Source organism: Caretta caretta, chromosome 12, assembly GCF_965140235.1.
Source record: "Caretta caretta isolate rCarCar2 chromosome 12, rCarCar1.hap1, whole genome shotgun sequence".
NCBI classification, from domain to species: domain Eukaryota; kingdom Metazoa; phylum Chordata; order Testudines; family Cheloniidae; genus Caretta; species Caretta caretta.
Window position 1 is genome coordinate 12,105,163 of NC_134217.1, and position 16,646 is coordinate 12,121,808.

The window sequence follows — 16,646 nt, forward strand, 5'->3', positions numbered from 1 at the left end:
CAAAAGTAAAATATGCATTCCCAAATTTTAGGGAAAGTCATGCAAGTGTACATGAATTATAAATATGGGCCCAAACTTATCCAGGATGTCATGCCAATTACATCCATTACTCACAGCATTTTGGTCAATGTTCTTCTATCTGTGGTTAGCCTGAGACAGAGGCGGGAGTAATACACATTGTTAAAGGGTTTCAAGTATTTCAAGAAACTGTGTTACCTTGATCTGGACAAAAGCCCCATTTGCGGTCATCATCATAGTTACCACTGGAAGCACACCACATTTTGCCATCACTACGTCCAGCACTTGTGCAGGATTCATACTTATTGCCAAGGAAAATGAAAGGAAATACACAAGGAGCTCCTTCTGAATTTCCACCAACCGTTGACATTGCTATGGGGAAACAATATTTAAATACAATAAGTAGAGAATCAACCAGCTTTTGTGACATAAAACTTCTCTTAAATCATACCTAAGCCCAGAAAGCAACTGGAAAATCTGAACTGTTGTAACAAACAGGGAAACTGTGACTGAAAATGACAGTTTGAAAAGGGAATTGCCTGCAACAGAGGAAAAGAGAGATAAAGTCTAACTGTTCCTGCTAAAGCCACTGAAGCTAAAGACAAAAACTGCAACTGGCAACCACTTGAAAGAAGCAGTTACTCTACGGCAGCTCAATGGCATGTGCAATTGGAGAGGAAACTGATTAACAAATGACCTGGTATCAGCCTAATTAATAAGATCTTTTCTGATAATGCTTTCACGTGTCTTCCACAAGTAGATGTATTGATAGAAACTTTATCATTTTGTTATATATCAGCAGATCGTGAAGTGTTGAACTGAGGTTTAATTAGCTTCTAAGGACAAAAGAAGATCTTAGAGGAGTCAAAAAGTCAGATCTTGCACGCTGAGATAGTTGAGGTGTATTGATAGAAAGGATCAATTTAAAAGCTGTAGTTTTTAAACTAACTCTAATGAAAAGGATATAAGCTATAAGTGATACTTGCTGTGGGGTAAAATTTCTACCTTTGGTACTCATGGAGACCACTTTTGTCTTCCTACTCTACCATATCCACCCACACTTACATATGGTACTCATGTGTAAACATACATACAGAGAGAGAGAGAGACATGTATATATGTTTATGTGTGCAAACATGTATGTCTATTTGAGCATAGTGCATCAGGAAGACCACAGTTGTACTTGTGTGTACCCAAAGTAGAAATTATACTCTAAAGCAGGTATCACAAACAGAGAATACACTCCCCCTACCCCCCCCCCATTAAAAAAATCATTTGCCTTTTTAACACATGTACAGTACTAGCTAGCTGTTGTAAAGTCACTTGTTCTTGTACAGGATTCAAATTATAGTTGGCAGCCGAACATTGCCTTAGAAATTTAAATACATAATTATTTAGTGGTGGAATATATGTAATTCTCCTGCAGTCATGAAACTCCAGCTTGTAGTGTTCAATAATGCATACAATACACACAGCACAGTAACAAATATTTCAAAGTCCAGGTTTAATGCTAATTGGGACACATACCGTCAGTTGTTTATGTGGTAATGGTTCCTGAACAGAAGCTAATGCAAGTAGTAACATTAATTTTATATCAACAATTTGTTTTATATGGACATAAGGAAAATATATAAGGCACTTAGGCAAATGAAGCAAAGTCCTAATGCTCAAATCCTCCACCTACAGCACTGAAGTGGGTGAAACAGGTTTACAGGGGCTACGGAGACCCAGTACAAAAAGACACCATATTCCCTTGCATGCCTTTGTGACCATCTCTACAGCTCTCTGCATTGGGAGAAGGCCAGAGAAATGGCCACTGCATCCAAAACTAGAACAGATCCACTGAACCATAAAACTGCTTAGTGGCTATCCATGGGCTGTTACGGCTATTCCAGCCTCTAGATCAGCAGTTCTCAAACTGTGGGTTGGGACCCCAAAGTGGATCACTGCCCAGGCCCAAAGCTGAAGCCTGAGCCCCACCGCCCAGGTCTGAAGACTGAGAGTTTCAGCCCTGAATGGCAGGGCTCAGGTTACAGGCCGCCCAACTGGGGCTGAAGCCCTTGGGCTTTGGCTCTGGTCACCCCACCCGGGACAGTGATGTCTTTGGCTTCCCTGCCCAGGGCCGTGAGGTTCAGGTTTTTGCCCTCCTGCCTGGGGCAGTGGTCCTCAGGTGGGCTCAGGCTTCAATTCCCTCCTCCTGGGGTCATGTAGTAATTTTTATTGCTAGAAGGGGGTCATGGTGCAATGAAGTTTGAGAACCCCTGCTCTAGATTCTGATTATAGTGTGCTGCAGCCCAACTTTATAGGCCTGTAGGGCGGATGTTTCTTCCCCTTATTCCTCAGTGTTTAGTGGAATTTTCACTTGTGGATTCAAGACTTGGGCCTTAGGCTGTTATTAATTTTGCCATTCCTACATGGAACAAACAAATCCACCAAGCAAACCCCAAACTTGCCTTACATAACTCTCTTCTTTACACAGTGGGAAAGTCACTACCTCCTGCATGAAGCCAGCATCGCCGACTTGGGAGTTGGGTAGGCAGGGCAAGGTCTTGCTGTGAACTGTGGAAAGGGGCTGCATTACAACTCTGACCAGGTCAGTGCGGGCCACTAAGAGAGAGGAAGCTGGATCTGCTTTTAAATATGGCCAAGGGGTCAGAACCTTCATGGAAAGGATGCTGAAGAACAGTGCACCCTATTTGTTGCTCAAGGTTGGAATGAAGTGTATTGAGTAGCTACAGTGCAGGAGCCTGGCTTAGCCAGCTCGCATGTAGATTGTACAGGATTCATGTGGGACGTACGGACTTTCATGCTGTGAAAATAGGATAGTTAAATATGGCAGGATTTGGGGTTTGCTTTGTGGATTTGCAGAATCTATGCCAAAGCCATAGGGTCATTCCACTTCCACACCCACTGTACCGAGGCATCACTGGGCTTAAATGGCATAGAGGGCTTTGTGCCATAATTTGGAAAGAGCTCCTATATTTGCTGTAAATCTATAGAGAGCTGGAATCAGGACTAACCAGGCCACTTAGAAGACTGGTATTTTGCACAAACCAGACATAAACAATAAACAAATGCAAAGCACAACAGTCTGATTATGTAGTAACTTCTGCCCAAAAGTTAGTAATTATTTGTATTACCAGAGCACATAGGAGCCCCAGTCTTGGAGCAGGACCCCACCGTGCTAGACACAGTCCAAAAAACAAAAAGAGGGTCCTTAAAGGTAAGTGTTTGAACTACTTCTAGTTATTGTTAAGGTTTTGTGTAAGAATTTCAGTATATTAGTTCCAGTGTTCTCCTGCTCATTTAACTATCACTTAGATTTTTCTGTGTCCCCATTACCAGTTATGCAAAGTTTGATACTTTTACATTCTTTTTTACTGTTAAGAGGAATGGTGGCTCAGAGGGTCAGAAATAATCAGCAACCAATCAAAATGCTCCAAGTGCCTATTTTAAACAGAGATGGCTTTTTAAAAAGCCTGGAAATGGAGTCAACCTGTTTGTTCATCAGCCAGCCATTGCTCCAGAGTTAGGCTTACATTTAGTTTGGGTTTCATTACATTTGGTGGCTTCACCTTGGCTCCCTTAAGTGCCAAGAATGCTGAACCATCATAGGCAGTTTAAATGAGTAACTGTGCCGTTAGTCTGTATCTCAGAAAAACGATCCCTGCCAAGTTATACAATCCTCTAAACTAATTTTGTCCCTGTGACACGCTACGTAGTAACGACTGAAGTTAACAAGCATTAAAAATTGTCAAGAAAGCAGAAAGATCATTCTTCTGGAGTGAAGGGATAATTTTCAATTTGTTTCCTAGTATGTTGTAAATTCATAAAGGCATGTTTATTGAGTTAAATCTGACTGTGCTAAACACCCTTTTAAAAAAAGAAAAAAATTAAATGTTGAGCATTAGTCATTGGCTGTTTAAGTTTCACATTTCCTTTGTACTGCTTTTTTCATTTGCGGCTCATGTTTCAGGGATAGTAAAAAGTAATCATCAACCCACATTTACCATGTAGTGGTAGACATTTATCCCTAAAATTTGAAGGCATGCTCCTACATACATGTGTGCTTATGCTCATTCCTGATTTAGCTGTGCAAATTCCTGATGTCCATGGGCAAGCTATCTAGGATTGTGTGTATGCATCCAAGATTTTTTCATCTGAATTGGGTATATGCAAAATTGCATGCAACCTTAGATGCATATGGGTTTACAAATTTGGGCCATCCTTTGGTTGGCCTGCAGTATACCTCAGATATATGACTGTTGTGGGTAATTCCATTTCCATCTGGAAGCTGAAAGAGCCAAGGAATCTGGGAAAGTTGCTATTTGTGACTTATGTTAGAAAAATGCAAGCAAACTCTTTCAAACCTCAGGAAAGCTTCAGCTCTGAGCTTTGGTCCAATGTTCCAAGTGTGGTTCTGATTACATCTGAATGGATATATTCACTGCTAGTCAGGTGACTAGAGCAGTGAAGGAAAAAGACATACCAAGGCCTCAATTCATTTTTGGGTGTAATTCAAGGGGTTAGTTCTGATCTGTACTGCACAGCTCTCCCTAGCTATTTTCCAGTACTTGGGCTGATAGTCCAGAGATTTATTTATCTGGGGCCTGCTGGAAGAGCATACACAGTAAAGGGGACAGAATTCTGGAATCCACTTCCCTTTTGGTCTGACAGAGCACTGCTCCCTACCTGCCAGGCATATTGAACAGCTATTTTATTTTCTCTGACTTTTCCTGAGATGCAGAAATGACTGGAGGATTTTTGTTCTTCCTGGGGGTTGGAGGGTCAGATGGGAATTCAGTAGTTCTTTATTCTTGTTAACTGACGTTGCCTTGGTTTAATATTATATTGCATATAAACTCATGTAGGTTTATGTATGGGCTTATTTATAGGTTATATTGTGCATGTACCTAGAAGCCACAATCAGCAGATTTTCAGTAAAGTGGAAATATCAGCACATATGCCCCCAACTCAACTACTTGTAACTCTTCAACTAAAGGATGGAGAATTACTTGTGCGACATACAGATCAATGACAAACTAGACCAGCATAACAAATATCTATTTACCAGTCTCTGGGCAGAAGCCATATTTCTTATCTCTGTCGTAGTCTTCTGTAGTTCCACACCACCGGTACCCATCTGTCCTTCCTTCTGTTGTACAGCTGTCATAGGATGCGCCTTGAAATTTGAAGGGGAACTTACATGGCTGCCCTTCACTATTTCCACCCATCGTGAAAAGAGCTGAAGTGAAAGTGAAGCAGAAAAAAAAATAGAATATTTTTAAGGAGTAACTGTATACATTATAACTAGAAATTGGTAAGAAAAAACATTATTGATTAATTATGTGTAGTATGGCAGCATGAAGAGGCCCCAAATAACATGAGGGGCCCATTGTGCTCGGTGCTGTACATACGCATGGTAAGAGACCAGAGAGTTCATGAGCTAAACAGACAAGGGTGGGAGAGAGGAAGTAATATCCCCATTTCACAGATGGAGGAACTGAGGCACAGAGAGATTAAGTGACTTGTTCACAATAATTATTAACATGGCTCAAGTGAAGTCCACTGGGCTACTCGAGTTTATGGCAATATATCTTTTATACCCTGCCTCATAATATATTACTGCCTATTTGTAGCTAATACTTCTGCTTCAAACAAGGCTTTGAGGGAGTGTTCCAGGAAGCCATCTATTTTCCTTAGTGTTTTGCTAATTAATTTACACTGTGCTACAGAGGTTGCTAAAATAGCATCTTAAACATGTAGACAGGTTTGTAGCCTGCCGCTGTCACTTTAGATGACAGTTTTCCTAATGAGCATGTTATGTGACATTCCTCTGTTTGTTTAGTCTGCAGACTGCAATAGAAGATACAAGCAGGGGAGACCATACCCTGGCATTTTTACTATCTCACTTTTCTTTCCTTTAACTTCTCAATAGCTCTGCTTTACTTTTCTGAATGCCCACACAACAGTCACTTGATGCTGCAGTGATTGACACTCTATAAATATCCAAGCTAGATAGACTGAACTTCACTCCTCTGACAAAGAGGGACAGATGGGCATGCCTCCTGAGTTCCCTCCCAGTTAATAGTTTTGGACATGAGATGCTCCTCTTCAAGAAGTTCAGGTTTGCATCCTCCCTCTCACCCACCCACACATAAACAAGCCTCATGACTTATGAACATTCCCAAGATTTCTATAGTCCCTGAGAATCATGACTCCTTCTATCACATAAATGGGGAAGAAGGGTCTTGAAGTGAAGCCACAGAACTAACTCTATGGCTGGAGATCTGGGTTATCTCCTTAGGTCTGCCACAGACATCCTGTGTGGCCCAGGAAAGGGCAATTAAATGGTCTTGGCCTGATTTTCAAAAATAGGTGTGAAAATGAGTAATGTATGTGTGTGATAATGACCTGGTATCCATCTAAAGGGAGCATCAAAATCTAGGGGGTAAGAAAGTTGCACCTAGGACACGGTATCTTTCCTTTACGGTGTATGTTACTTTTAAGTCTATATTTCAGCCAGTTCTGACTACTGAAAAATTATCACAGACACTTTGTATTTGTGGGATTAGTTTTTCCCTGGGCTTAATCTGTTATGTAAGCAGCAAGATGGCTGTATTTACAAATCCATTGTTTCTTGGCTTGATTTGCTTTTTTTAGGGGGAAAACCACCTTCTAGCTCTATGGGCTAACTGAACTGAGTGGCATCACTGCTGAATAGGGAAATATTGTGACACAGATGACTGCCTTTCCAAGTTAAAGTATGTACTGACTAGGGCATTAAGGATCCAATCTTTCCAGTTAGCGTGCTTTGGTCCCATTGGGGGGAGGGTGTTCGGTACCTTCCAGGACTGGGTCAGAAATTATAAAAGAACAAGTTATTGCTTAAATGTAGCAAGCATGGTCTTCTGGTCTGGCCAAGCTATCCTCTGCACAGGATCCAGGAGAGTGAGGCTTAACGCCATATTTATGCTTCACTGATCCTGCGATCGGCCACAATAGGATCCTATCTCTAGGGGGCACTGCATCCTTCAGGGACCTCTGGATCTCGAGACGCTCTGGCAATGTCCAAACATATGGCCCCTATGCTGGGGGAGCAGGGCAAAAGTGACAGAGCCGGAGACAAGTGTCTGACTCAGTATTTATGTCTCAGATTCTGGTGGTGAGTTAGTCAGGACACATACATTAAACAGTGCTGTCTTTATTTTGATTGGTGAAAGATTTTTAAGAGAAAAGACACTTAGAAAGCAAAACAAAATTGAGTTGTTTGGATGACTCATTTGCTGCATATTCGACTTCCAGGTACAGATCTGGCAGCCTCGGTCTATGAGTAGAATTTTTGATTGGTTTGAACAGGGAGGAATGGAGGGAGGGATAGCTCAGTGGTTTAAGCATTGGCCTGCTAAACCCAGGGTTGTAAGTTCAATCCTTGAGGGGGCCATTTAGGGATCTGGGGCAAAAATTGGGGATTGGTCCTGCTTTGAGAAGGGGGTTGGAGTAGATGACCTCCTGAGGTCCCTTCTAACCCTGATATTCTATGATTCTAGGGATACATTGCAAAATCATTTCAGTACAATATTAAGACACAGTCAAAATAAGGTTCTTCAATTTACCCACAGGTAATGACATGTGATGCTAAAAGTCCCTCATTCCAACAAAGTTCTTACAGGGTTACAAGTTTTTTTAAACTTAAACCTCTTTGAGTTTTATTGTAAATGAAAAATAAAAGTATCACTTGCTCAGAGAACTGAAATAAAGGTGCAGTTACTTATCATCAAGCCATCATCCAGGGCCTGATTTTGATGTTAAAGCAGGGTAAATCAGGAGTAATGCTAACGCAAAGTTACACTAACGTCAGAGTACAATCAGGTCCAGTATTTCCAGCCCTCAATTAAGTATCGAACTTGTGAGAGGTGCAGCACCCTCAACTCTTTGAGGAAGGTCATTCAACCCTGAACATTTCTCAGCTGGCTGGTGTGTGTGGGACTGAGGCATGGCTTTCCCACGGTCCCTCTACTCCCCGGAGCACCAGGTTTGCGATGCAGTTCGGGCTTCACATGGGCCCCATAAAATGAGATAAAGGTTCTCTACTCCTATCCTGCCCACTGCACAAAACAAACCTTTGAGTTTGATTATCCTTTACACAAAGGGCCTTTTACACCACTTAGGCAGTATAAAGGGGCCTGCAAGTGGGTTATACCCTAGGCCCTGTTACACTACCAGAATGTTGTCGAAGGACTTCAGTGTAAATGAGAACCAAGGCCATATGTTCTCAGCAGTGAGCTGTAGCTCACGAAAGCTTATGCTCAAATACATTTGTTAGTCTCTAAGGTGCCACAAGTACTCCTTTTCTTTTTGCGGATACAGACTAACACGGCTGCTACTCTGAAACCTGACTTATATATGTTAGTTGATAGCTGGGTTGGCGTTCTGAAAGGTGCACGTATAGTGTTTAAAATACCTATACTTCTTCTGGGCAGAATAGCTTTAAAAAAGCCTTCAGTGCATATTCAGGGCTTAAACAGTTCTTTTAATCATTTCACATGTATTCTCTGGTTATATAATGTTACAGGAAAACTAAAGACACTGACTTCAGAAATAAAAGAGCAACCTACTGCCAATTAGAAATCTTTCCTGACCCAACAGACTCCATGATGTAAATCCCCAATCCTGCCGTATTTGAATGTATTCCTAGGTTTTAGAAAATGGTGTCTTGGAATAATAAGTGCACAATACCATGTGTTTAACAAGAAACATCTGTGCATAGCTGTTCAAGGATCTTGCAAAACAATTACATCACAAACAAACAGCTCAAAACCACCAATTCAGTTTCAAAACATTGACACCAGCATTTTGGTCATTCAGAATCATAACTCCCCTTGACATTTGAAGAGACTGTTTAAATTCTCTAACCCATGTAATTTTAGGCCCAGAAATAGCCCAAGATACATGAATGTCTATCTGTCCACCTACCTACCTAACCATCGTCCCTGCAGTATCTAAGCACCTCTAGTATTTTAAAGAAGTAACAACAGTAAGTTCTCTCTACTCCTCCTTTCCAGCTTGAAGGAAAAGTAACTTGATGAGTTTATAAGGGAGTGATTTCGGGGAGGTGGGGAAGTTGGCGGAAAGACTGAGGGCTTGCTGACATGGGTGAAGCAAAGTGCCCCCCAGCAGTGTGATTTCTAGAATGCTCTAATGAGCTGAGCTCAAACTGCCCAGTGTAACTGCTGACCTACTCCAAGAGGTACCTAGTGCGCACTAAGATGATGTGAACTCGGTACCTCTCTGAGTGCACCAGCAGGGTTTACTTGGGGCAATTAGAACACAGCACCTCAGAGTGCTTTGCAATATTGACATGCCCTCAGAAATGAAGGACCCCCTTCTGTCACCTCAGGGTTGGAATAATGAAGTATGTGCCACTATACCTGAAACTACTGATGACTCTGAAAAACCCTGGTTCATTTTGCTAATAGTGAAAACCTCCTGTTCTGAAAAGGGAGCCCAAGAAACAGCTCAGATGATGATTGCCTCTGATCACTCGTAGGACAAGAAGACAAGCAGGAAAGCATTGAAAAGGAGGGTATGAGAAAACCTTTTTCTACACAACAGCTATTATCGTCTCAAAAATTATGGCTGCTGGACTGATAAATATATAAATAGAAATACCCATGTGGGCAGTTGTTTTATGTGAGCCACTGCTGATCTCCGCAGTATATGTTACATGGTAGTTAGGGTTGTTAGACTGGGCTGGCATGGGCTTGATCCTGCAAGATACTGAGCATATCTGGTTTTATTAGCTTTATTTTAAAGCACTGGATAAGATGTTTATTAAGATGCACTCCCTTTCCCAATACAATCTACAGTCTAGATATACTCCAGCCTCAACCTTGCAAATAGGTGCACTTCAAGTGTTCCAGGGAGGAACAGCATAATTCCAACAACTTTTGGTTTCAAACAAAACCTCCAATATATTTCATTCAATCATTCCTTTCTGACTCATTATTATATAATTAACTATTGTATTACAGTAGAACCTGGAGACTTCCAATGGGATTGTGAGCCCATTGTTCTAGGCACAGTATAAAATACACCAGGGACACCCTCCAGAAATTTTTCATATGCTGTGCACAGCTGAACCACTCTCACTTTAACTTAAAAATCATGACAGAGGGGCTGATGGGCCAAATTTCAGTGAGCAGCGCTTGCGACCTGGAGCGTGGGGTCTCAGCACAACTCATTATCCCAGCAGACCTTCTGTCAAGGGGCTGCCGGGTGAAATCTGAGTGATGCCATGATCCTGTATGGCAGGTTGCAATGCCACTCAGTTTGGGGGCCCTCCCAAATAGGGCCCCTTTTTTCCCCTGTTCTGGGCAGCTCTGTCCCCCAATTGGTGCCCCTGCCAATGATACACAACATGCGTACAGCTGTGAGCAACATTGAGGGTATGTCAGTGGTGGGCAGCGATCGATCCAGCAGGGATCGATTTATCGCATCTAGTCTAGACGTGATAAATCGACCCCCGAGCACTCTCCCGTCAACTACTGTACTCCACCGCCACGAGAGGAGCAGGCAGAGTTGACGGGGGAGCAGCAGCAGTCGACTCACTGCAGTGAAGACACCATGGTAAGTCAATCTAAGTACATTGACTTCAGCTACGTTATTCACGTAGCTGAAGTTGTGTAACTCAGATCGATTCCCCCCAATCAGTTTCCCCCCATCAGTTCCTGACTCCAAGATCTTACAATCCAAGTAGAAAAAGAATGGAAGGGGGATGTAGAGGTAAAATGACTTGGTCAAGGTCACACAATAGGTCAGTTGCAGAGTTGGAAATAGAACCCAGTTATCTTGAGCTGTAGGCCCCAGCCCTACTCACAGGGCCACACTTCCTCTCCAGAATATTTCCTGCAGTTTGACATCCATTACATCAAATTAAAGTTCACATAACATAAGAGTTTTCTGTAATCTTCTACTTTGCAGACTGACCCTCAAGTTTTAAACAATGGACATATTAAAACTGTATGAAGGGAAAAATGTTCACCAAATTAGTGTTACTTTAAAAACAATCACCACATTACGTATATGTGCAAAAATTGCTGAATGAATGAAATTGTTATACAAATTATTTCATCTGTATATGATCTTTCCTAAAAAAAGTTCCAAATTATCTGTGAGTCCTAGCACTCTGTTCACAATTCAAAAAGCTTAATAAAAATACCCTACATATGATCTCAGTTTTTCAAAACCCACTAGAATTTTTCCATTAATATGGTTTCTAATATATGGTTTCTGAAATACTCAGTGTCATTCCTCTGTCTGCAATAGGAAATTGAAAGTACTTTTTAAATAAAAGACTCATTTGGCATTGGTTAACAATAAAAACCTAATTCTAAAAGCATGCTCACTTACCTAACTAGCATTTTGCAATATACCATTAACTATATAACTTCTGTGACAGGGTCGGGCCAGATGGCTATAGGAGAGTAATAGAAGGCAGATATATTAGCCCCAGGCTAAGTAGGTCCCTTTTCCCTGGGTAAGGTAACAGGAAAGGTTCCAGAACAATCAGGAACTTTCTGGAGACAATTAAGACAGGCTGATTAGAACACCTGCAGTCAATCAAGAAGCTGCTAGAATCAATTAAGGCAGGCTAATCAGGACACCTGGGTTTTAAAAAGGAGCTCACTTCAGTTTGTGGTGTGCGTGTGAGGAGCTGGGAGCAAGAGGCACTAGGAGCTGAGAGTGAGAATGCGGACTGTTGAAAGACTGAGGAGTACAAGCATTATCAGACACCAAGAGGAAGGTCCTATGGTGAGGATAAAGAAGGTGTGGGGAGGAGGCCATGGGGAAGTAGCCCAGGGAGTTGTAGCTGTCACACAGTTGTTCCAGGAGGCACTCTAGACAGCTGCATTCCACAGGGCCCTGGGCTGGAACCCGGAGTAGAGGGCGGGCCCGGGTTCCCCCCAAACCTCCCAACTCCTGGTTGAACACAGGAGGAATCGACGTGGACTGTGAATTCAGAAAAACAGCCAAGCTGAGGGCTGCCGTGAAGCTCCAAGGCGAGCAAATCCACCAATAAGCGCAAGACCCACCAAGGTAGAGCAGGAACTTTGTCACAACTGGTGTCGGAAGTGGGATCTGGTGTCCACAGTGCGGCGGAAGAAGGAGGGTGTTTGGAAGGGGAAAAAAAAAAGGGAAGCGGGTCTATTTTTATTATTTTTCACCACAATGGAGGAGGTAGTGCGGGCACTGATACAAGCCATGGCTGCCCAGCAGGAGGCTCCCCGTGTCCAGGCAGCCGCCCAACAGGAGGCAGTGCAGCTGCAGCAAGAGACTAATCGCCTGCTGATGGACCAGGCTGCTCAAGACCGGGCTATGTTGCGGGAACTGGTAAACCAGGTAAAGGCCCTTACAGAGCTGAACCGCAGTCATGAGGGGACGCAGATCATGCGGGCTAGCAATTGGCTGCAGAAAACGACGCGGGAGGATGATGTAGAGGCATACCTCCTGGCCTGTGGGAGGCTTGGCCCCGAGAACAGTGGTCTGGCATCCTCGCTCCATTCCTGTGTGGGGAGGCCCAGAAGGCCTACTATGATTTGCCTGAAGAGGCTGTGGCAGACTACCCCCAGCTGAAAGCAGAGATCCTGGCCAGATCTGGGGTAACGACTGCAGTGCGGGCCCAGCAATATCATGAGTGGAGGTACCAGGAAAACAAAACCTCGTGGTCCCAATTATATGACCTCATCCATCTCGCACGAAAGTGGTTACAAACTGAGTCCCAGAGTCCGGAGGAGATACTAGAGGTTCTGGTCATCGACCAGTACATGAGAGGACTACCGCCACACCTTCGTGCCTGGGTAAGCCAGAATGAACCCTCCACCTACGACGAGGTTGTCGCGCTGGTAGAAAGGCAAAGGACGGTGAGGGAGCTGACCTGACCGGTTAAGGAAGAAGCACCCCAGGTTACACTAGCAGCACCAAGCCCTAGAGCTCGGGTGACTTGGCCACCAGGAGAACCCAGGTGGAAAAAGAGAGGGGCTGAAGGCCCACCAGAAGCCACAAAGAGTCGGAGCACTGAGGGGGAAGAGGATTGTGATGTTAGATTACCCAAACCAAGAGACCAGGGAATGCCTAGGGCTCCAGACAGATGTTACGCCTGCGGGGAGTGGGGACACATAGCTGCACAGTGTCCAATGCCAAGGAGCCTATGCAGTGTAACCTGGGGAACTGGGCAGACCCATGCTCCCTAATCCACCTTGTGGGGGTGTCACTAACCCCACATATGTACACTAGACCAGTGAAGCTAAATGGGGTAGAGACCACAGCACTGGTTGATCAGGGAGTGCTATCACGCTTGTCTCGGGGAAGCTTGTGAAGCATAGTCAGCTGCCATGGGCTAAGCGTATGGGGATAACATGCGTCCATGGGACAGTTGATTATTATCCCACCATCTCAGTAAAAATCGAGATTCAGGGGAACACTACTGAGGTAACAGCAGGTGTAGTCCCTAAACTCCCATACCCAGTGCTCATAGGGAGGGACTTCCCAGGGTTTGGACACTTACTCCCGGTAGGGGAATTGGAGAAAGGGGGAAGCCCTGAAAGTAGTGAGGCATCCACAGTAGACTGTCAACCCCCAACCTTCTCTGAAATATCCCCAGATTTGTTCTCCACTCCCAGACAGCGTAGAAAGATGAAAAGGGAAAGAAGGGCACTACGGCCTTGGGAACCCGAATACTGGCCCAAAGCCAGAGGGTCGCTCTCGTAGGTAGGCAGACCTGAGCAGCTGAAAAGGAGGCCACCCAGGAGGGAGAAGCACCCGAGTCTAACCCACACCTTAATGCCTCTGAACCAGTAGAGGCAACAGAGACTAGCCCTCTAGATCTTGGGCAGATTAGCCCCGGGAGAGGAAATTTTGGACGGGACCAGGCTGAAGATCCAAGGTACGACAACATTAGGAAGGAGGTTACCAAAATAGATGGGGTCCCCGTGGAAGGGAAAATCCAGGGACCAGGACCCTACTTCATAATGAAGAAGAATCTCTTATACCGGGTTGCACCAGTACAGGGGCAGAAGGTACAGCAGATCCTAGTACCTCAAAAACATCAGAATGCTGTATTAAGTCTGGCCCATAGTCATCTTTTTGGGGGGCATTTGGGGGTAGAGAAGACCCTGGCACGGGTCCTGCGATGATTCTTCTGGCCCGGAGTATATGAAGAAGTGCGGAGGTACTGTGAGTCCTGCCCGGAGTGTCAGCTTCACAGTCCCCGTCCCCACTTGAGGGCACCTTTAGTACCCCTTCCCATCATAGAGGTCCCCTTCAAGCGAATAGCCATGGACCTAGTGGGACCCCTGGAGAAGACAGCCCGGGGCCACCAATATGTACTTGTCGTTCTGGATTATGCTACTCACTACTCAGAAGCCGTCCCCCTGCGGAACACGGCCTCTAAAACGATAGCTAAAGAGTTGGTGAGGATCTTTGCCCAAGTGGGGCTACCAAAGGAGATATTAACAGATCAAGGTACCCCATTTATGTCGAAGCTAATGAAGACCTCTGTACTCTGCTCCATATACATACCCTGAGAACTTCAGTCTATCATCCGCAGACCAATGGGCTGGTACAAAGGTTTAACCGAACCCTCCAGACAATGATAAGGAAAGTGGTAAGTCGAGACAGGAAGGATTGGGACACTCTACTACCCTACCTTATGTTTGCAATCTGGGAGGTACCTCAGGCCTCAACTGGGATTTCCCCCCCTTTGAATTATTATACGGACGCCACCCCTGTGGCACACTAGATATTGCAAAAGAAATCTGGGAAGAGGAACCCAATGAGGGGAGAAATATAATTGACCATGTGTTGCAGATGCGAGAACGGATAGCCCGGGTCACCCCTATTGTGCGGGAACATTTGGACAAGGCGCAGGAGGCCCAGCAAACCCATTACAATTGCCAGGCAAAAGTCCAACAGTTCCAATCAGGGGATCAGGTGATGGTGTTGGTGCCCACGGCAGAAAGCAAGCTTTTGGCCCAATGGCAGGGGCCCTATGAGGTGGTTGAACCTGCGGGGGAAGTAACCTACAAGGTGCGGCAGCCAGGACACCGGAAATTTATCACGTTAACCTCTTAAAGCCTTGGCACCAAATGAGAGGCGTGTGTAGTGGCCCAAGAGACCCCGATCCAGGGAAGTAATATGCAGGAGCAGATCAGGATATCCACTGATCTGACACCAAACCAGAAGAAGGAGGTAACTGAGATGATCAACCGATACCAGGACATGTTTTCTACCTAACCAGTCCGGACCACCAAAGCTTATCACCACATTATCACACACCCTGGGGCAAAGGTAACTTTAAGGCCCTATCGGGTCCCAGCGGCAAAAAGGGAGGAGATCAAGGCAGTGGTAAAAAGGATGTTGGAAGAGTCATCAAAGAGTCCCACAGTCAGTGGTCAAGCCCGATTGTGTTGATGCCCAAACCCGATGACACCACTAGGTTTTTTAATGACTTTCGCTGGCTGAATGAGATATCCAAATTCAATGCATACCTCATACCCCATATCAATGAGTTAGTTGACTGCCTGGGCAATGCCTGATTTTTGACCACCCTTGATTTAACAAAGGGATACTGGCAGATTCCCCTTGCCAAAGATGCGAAAGAAAAGACGGCATTCTCTATACCAGAGGGTCTGTTTCAATATACTGTTCTTCCTTTTGGACTGCATGGGGCACCTACCACCTTCCAACATCTTATGGACAAGCTCCTACGGCCCCATACCAGTTATGCAGCGGCATACCTGGATGATGTGATTATTCACACCCCCGACTGGGAAACCCACTTAGGAAAGGTGGAAGCGGTTCTGGACACGCTAAGATAGGCTGGCCTCACAGCCAACCCAGCCAAGCATGCTATAGGGCTAGCCAAGGCTAAATACCTTGTCTACATTGTAGGAAGGGGCATGGTCAAGCCCCAACTAAAGGCTAAACAAACTAGAGGCTATCCAAAATTGGCCCCGGCCGAATCGGAAAAAGCAAGTCTGGGCATTCCTGGGTGTGGTGGGGTACTACCAACGATTTATTCCCCATTTTGCTACCAGAGTGAGTCCCCTGACAGACCTGATAAAAGCCCGGGGTGCAGCCATGGTGAAGTGGACAGATGCTGCAGAGAAAGCATTCATGGATCTACAAACAGCTTACAAAATCCCGTGCTTATAGCCCCAGACTTCAACAAATAATTCATTTTACAAACAGATGCATCTGAAGTAGGATTGGGAGCTGTCCTATCGCAGATGGTCAGAGATGAAGAACACCCAATCCTCTACCTCAGCAGGAAACTCCTCCCAAGAGAGCAGAAGTATGCTGTGGTTGAAAGAGAGTGCCTAGCTGTGAAATGGGCCATGGAAACACTACGTTATTACCTTCTGGGACGACGGTTTACCCTTGTGACCGACCATGCACCCCTCTAGTGGATGCAGCGAAATAAAGAGAAGAACACAAGGGTGACCAGATGGTTCCTGTCCCTACAACCTTCCCAATTCACCATACAACACCGGGCTGGAAGCCACCATGGCAATGCAAATGGCTTGTCATGAGTACGCTGCCTGACGTCCCAAGTTGCCCATCCCCGC

At 44.7% G+C, this 16,646-nt stretch overlaps 1 protein-coding gene across 1 annotated transcript in view; it reads right to left on the reverse strand.

The window, feature by feature from the left end:
- MMP2 (matrix metallopeptidase 2) overlaps nt 1–16,646 on the reverse strand; it is a 50,630-nt gene that overhangs the window by 20,167 nt on the left and 13,817 nt on the right. The window contains exons 6-7 of the mRNA XM_048816783.2: nt 5,090–5,263; nt 217–390 (exon numbers count right to left, since the gene is read on the reverse strand). Coding sequence (XP_048672740.1) covers nt 217–390; nt 5,090–5,263 — 348 coding nt within the window. The remainder of the gene's footprint in view (nt 1–216; nt 391–5,089; nt 5,264–16,646) is intronic.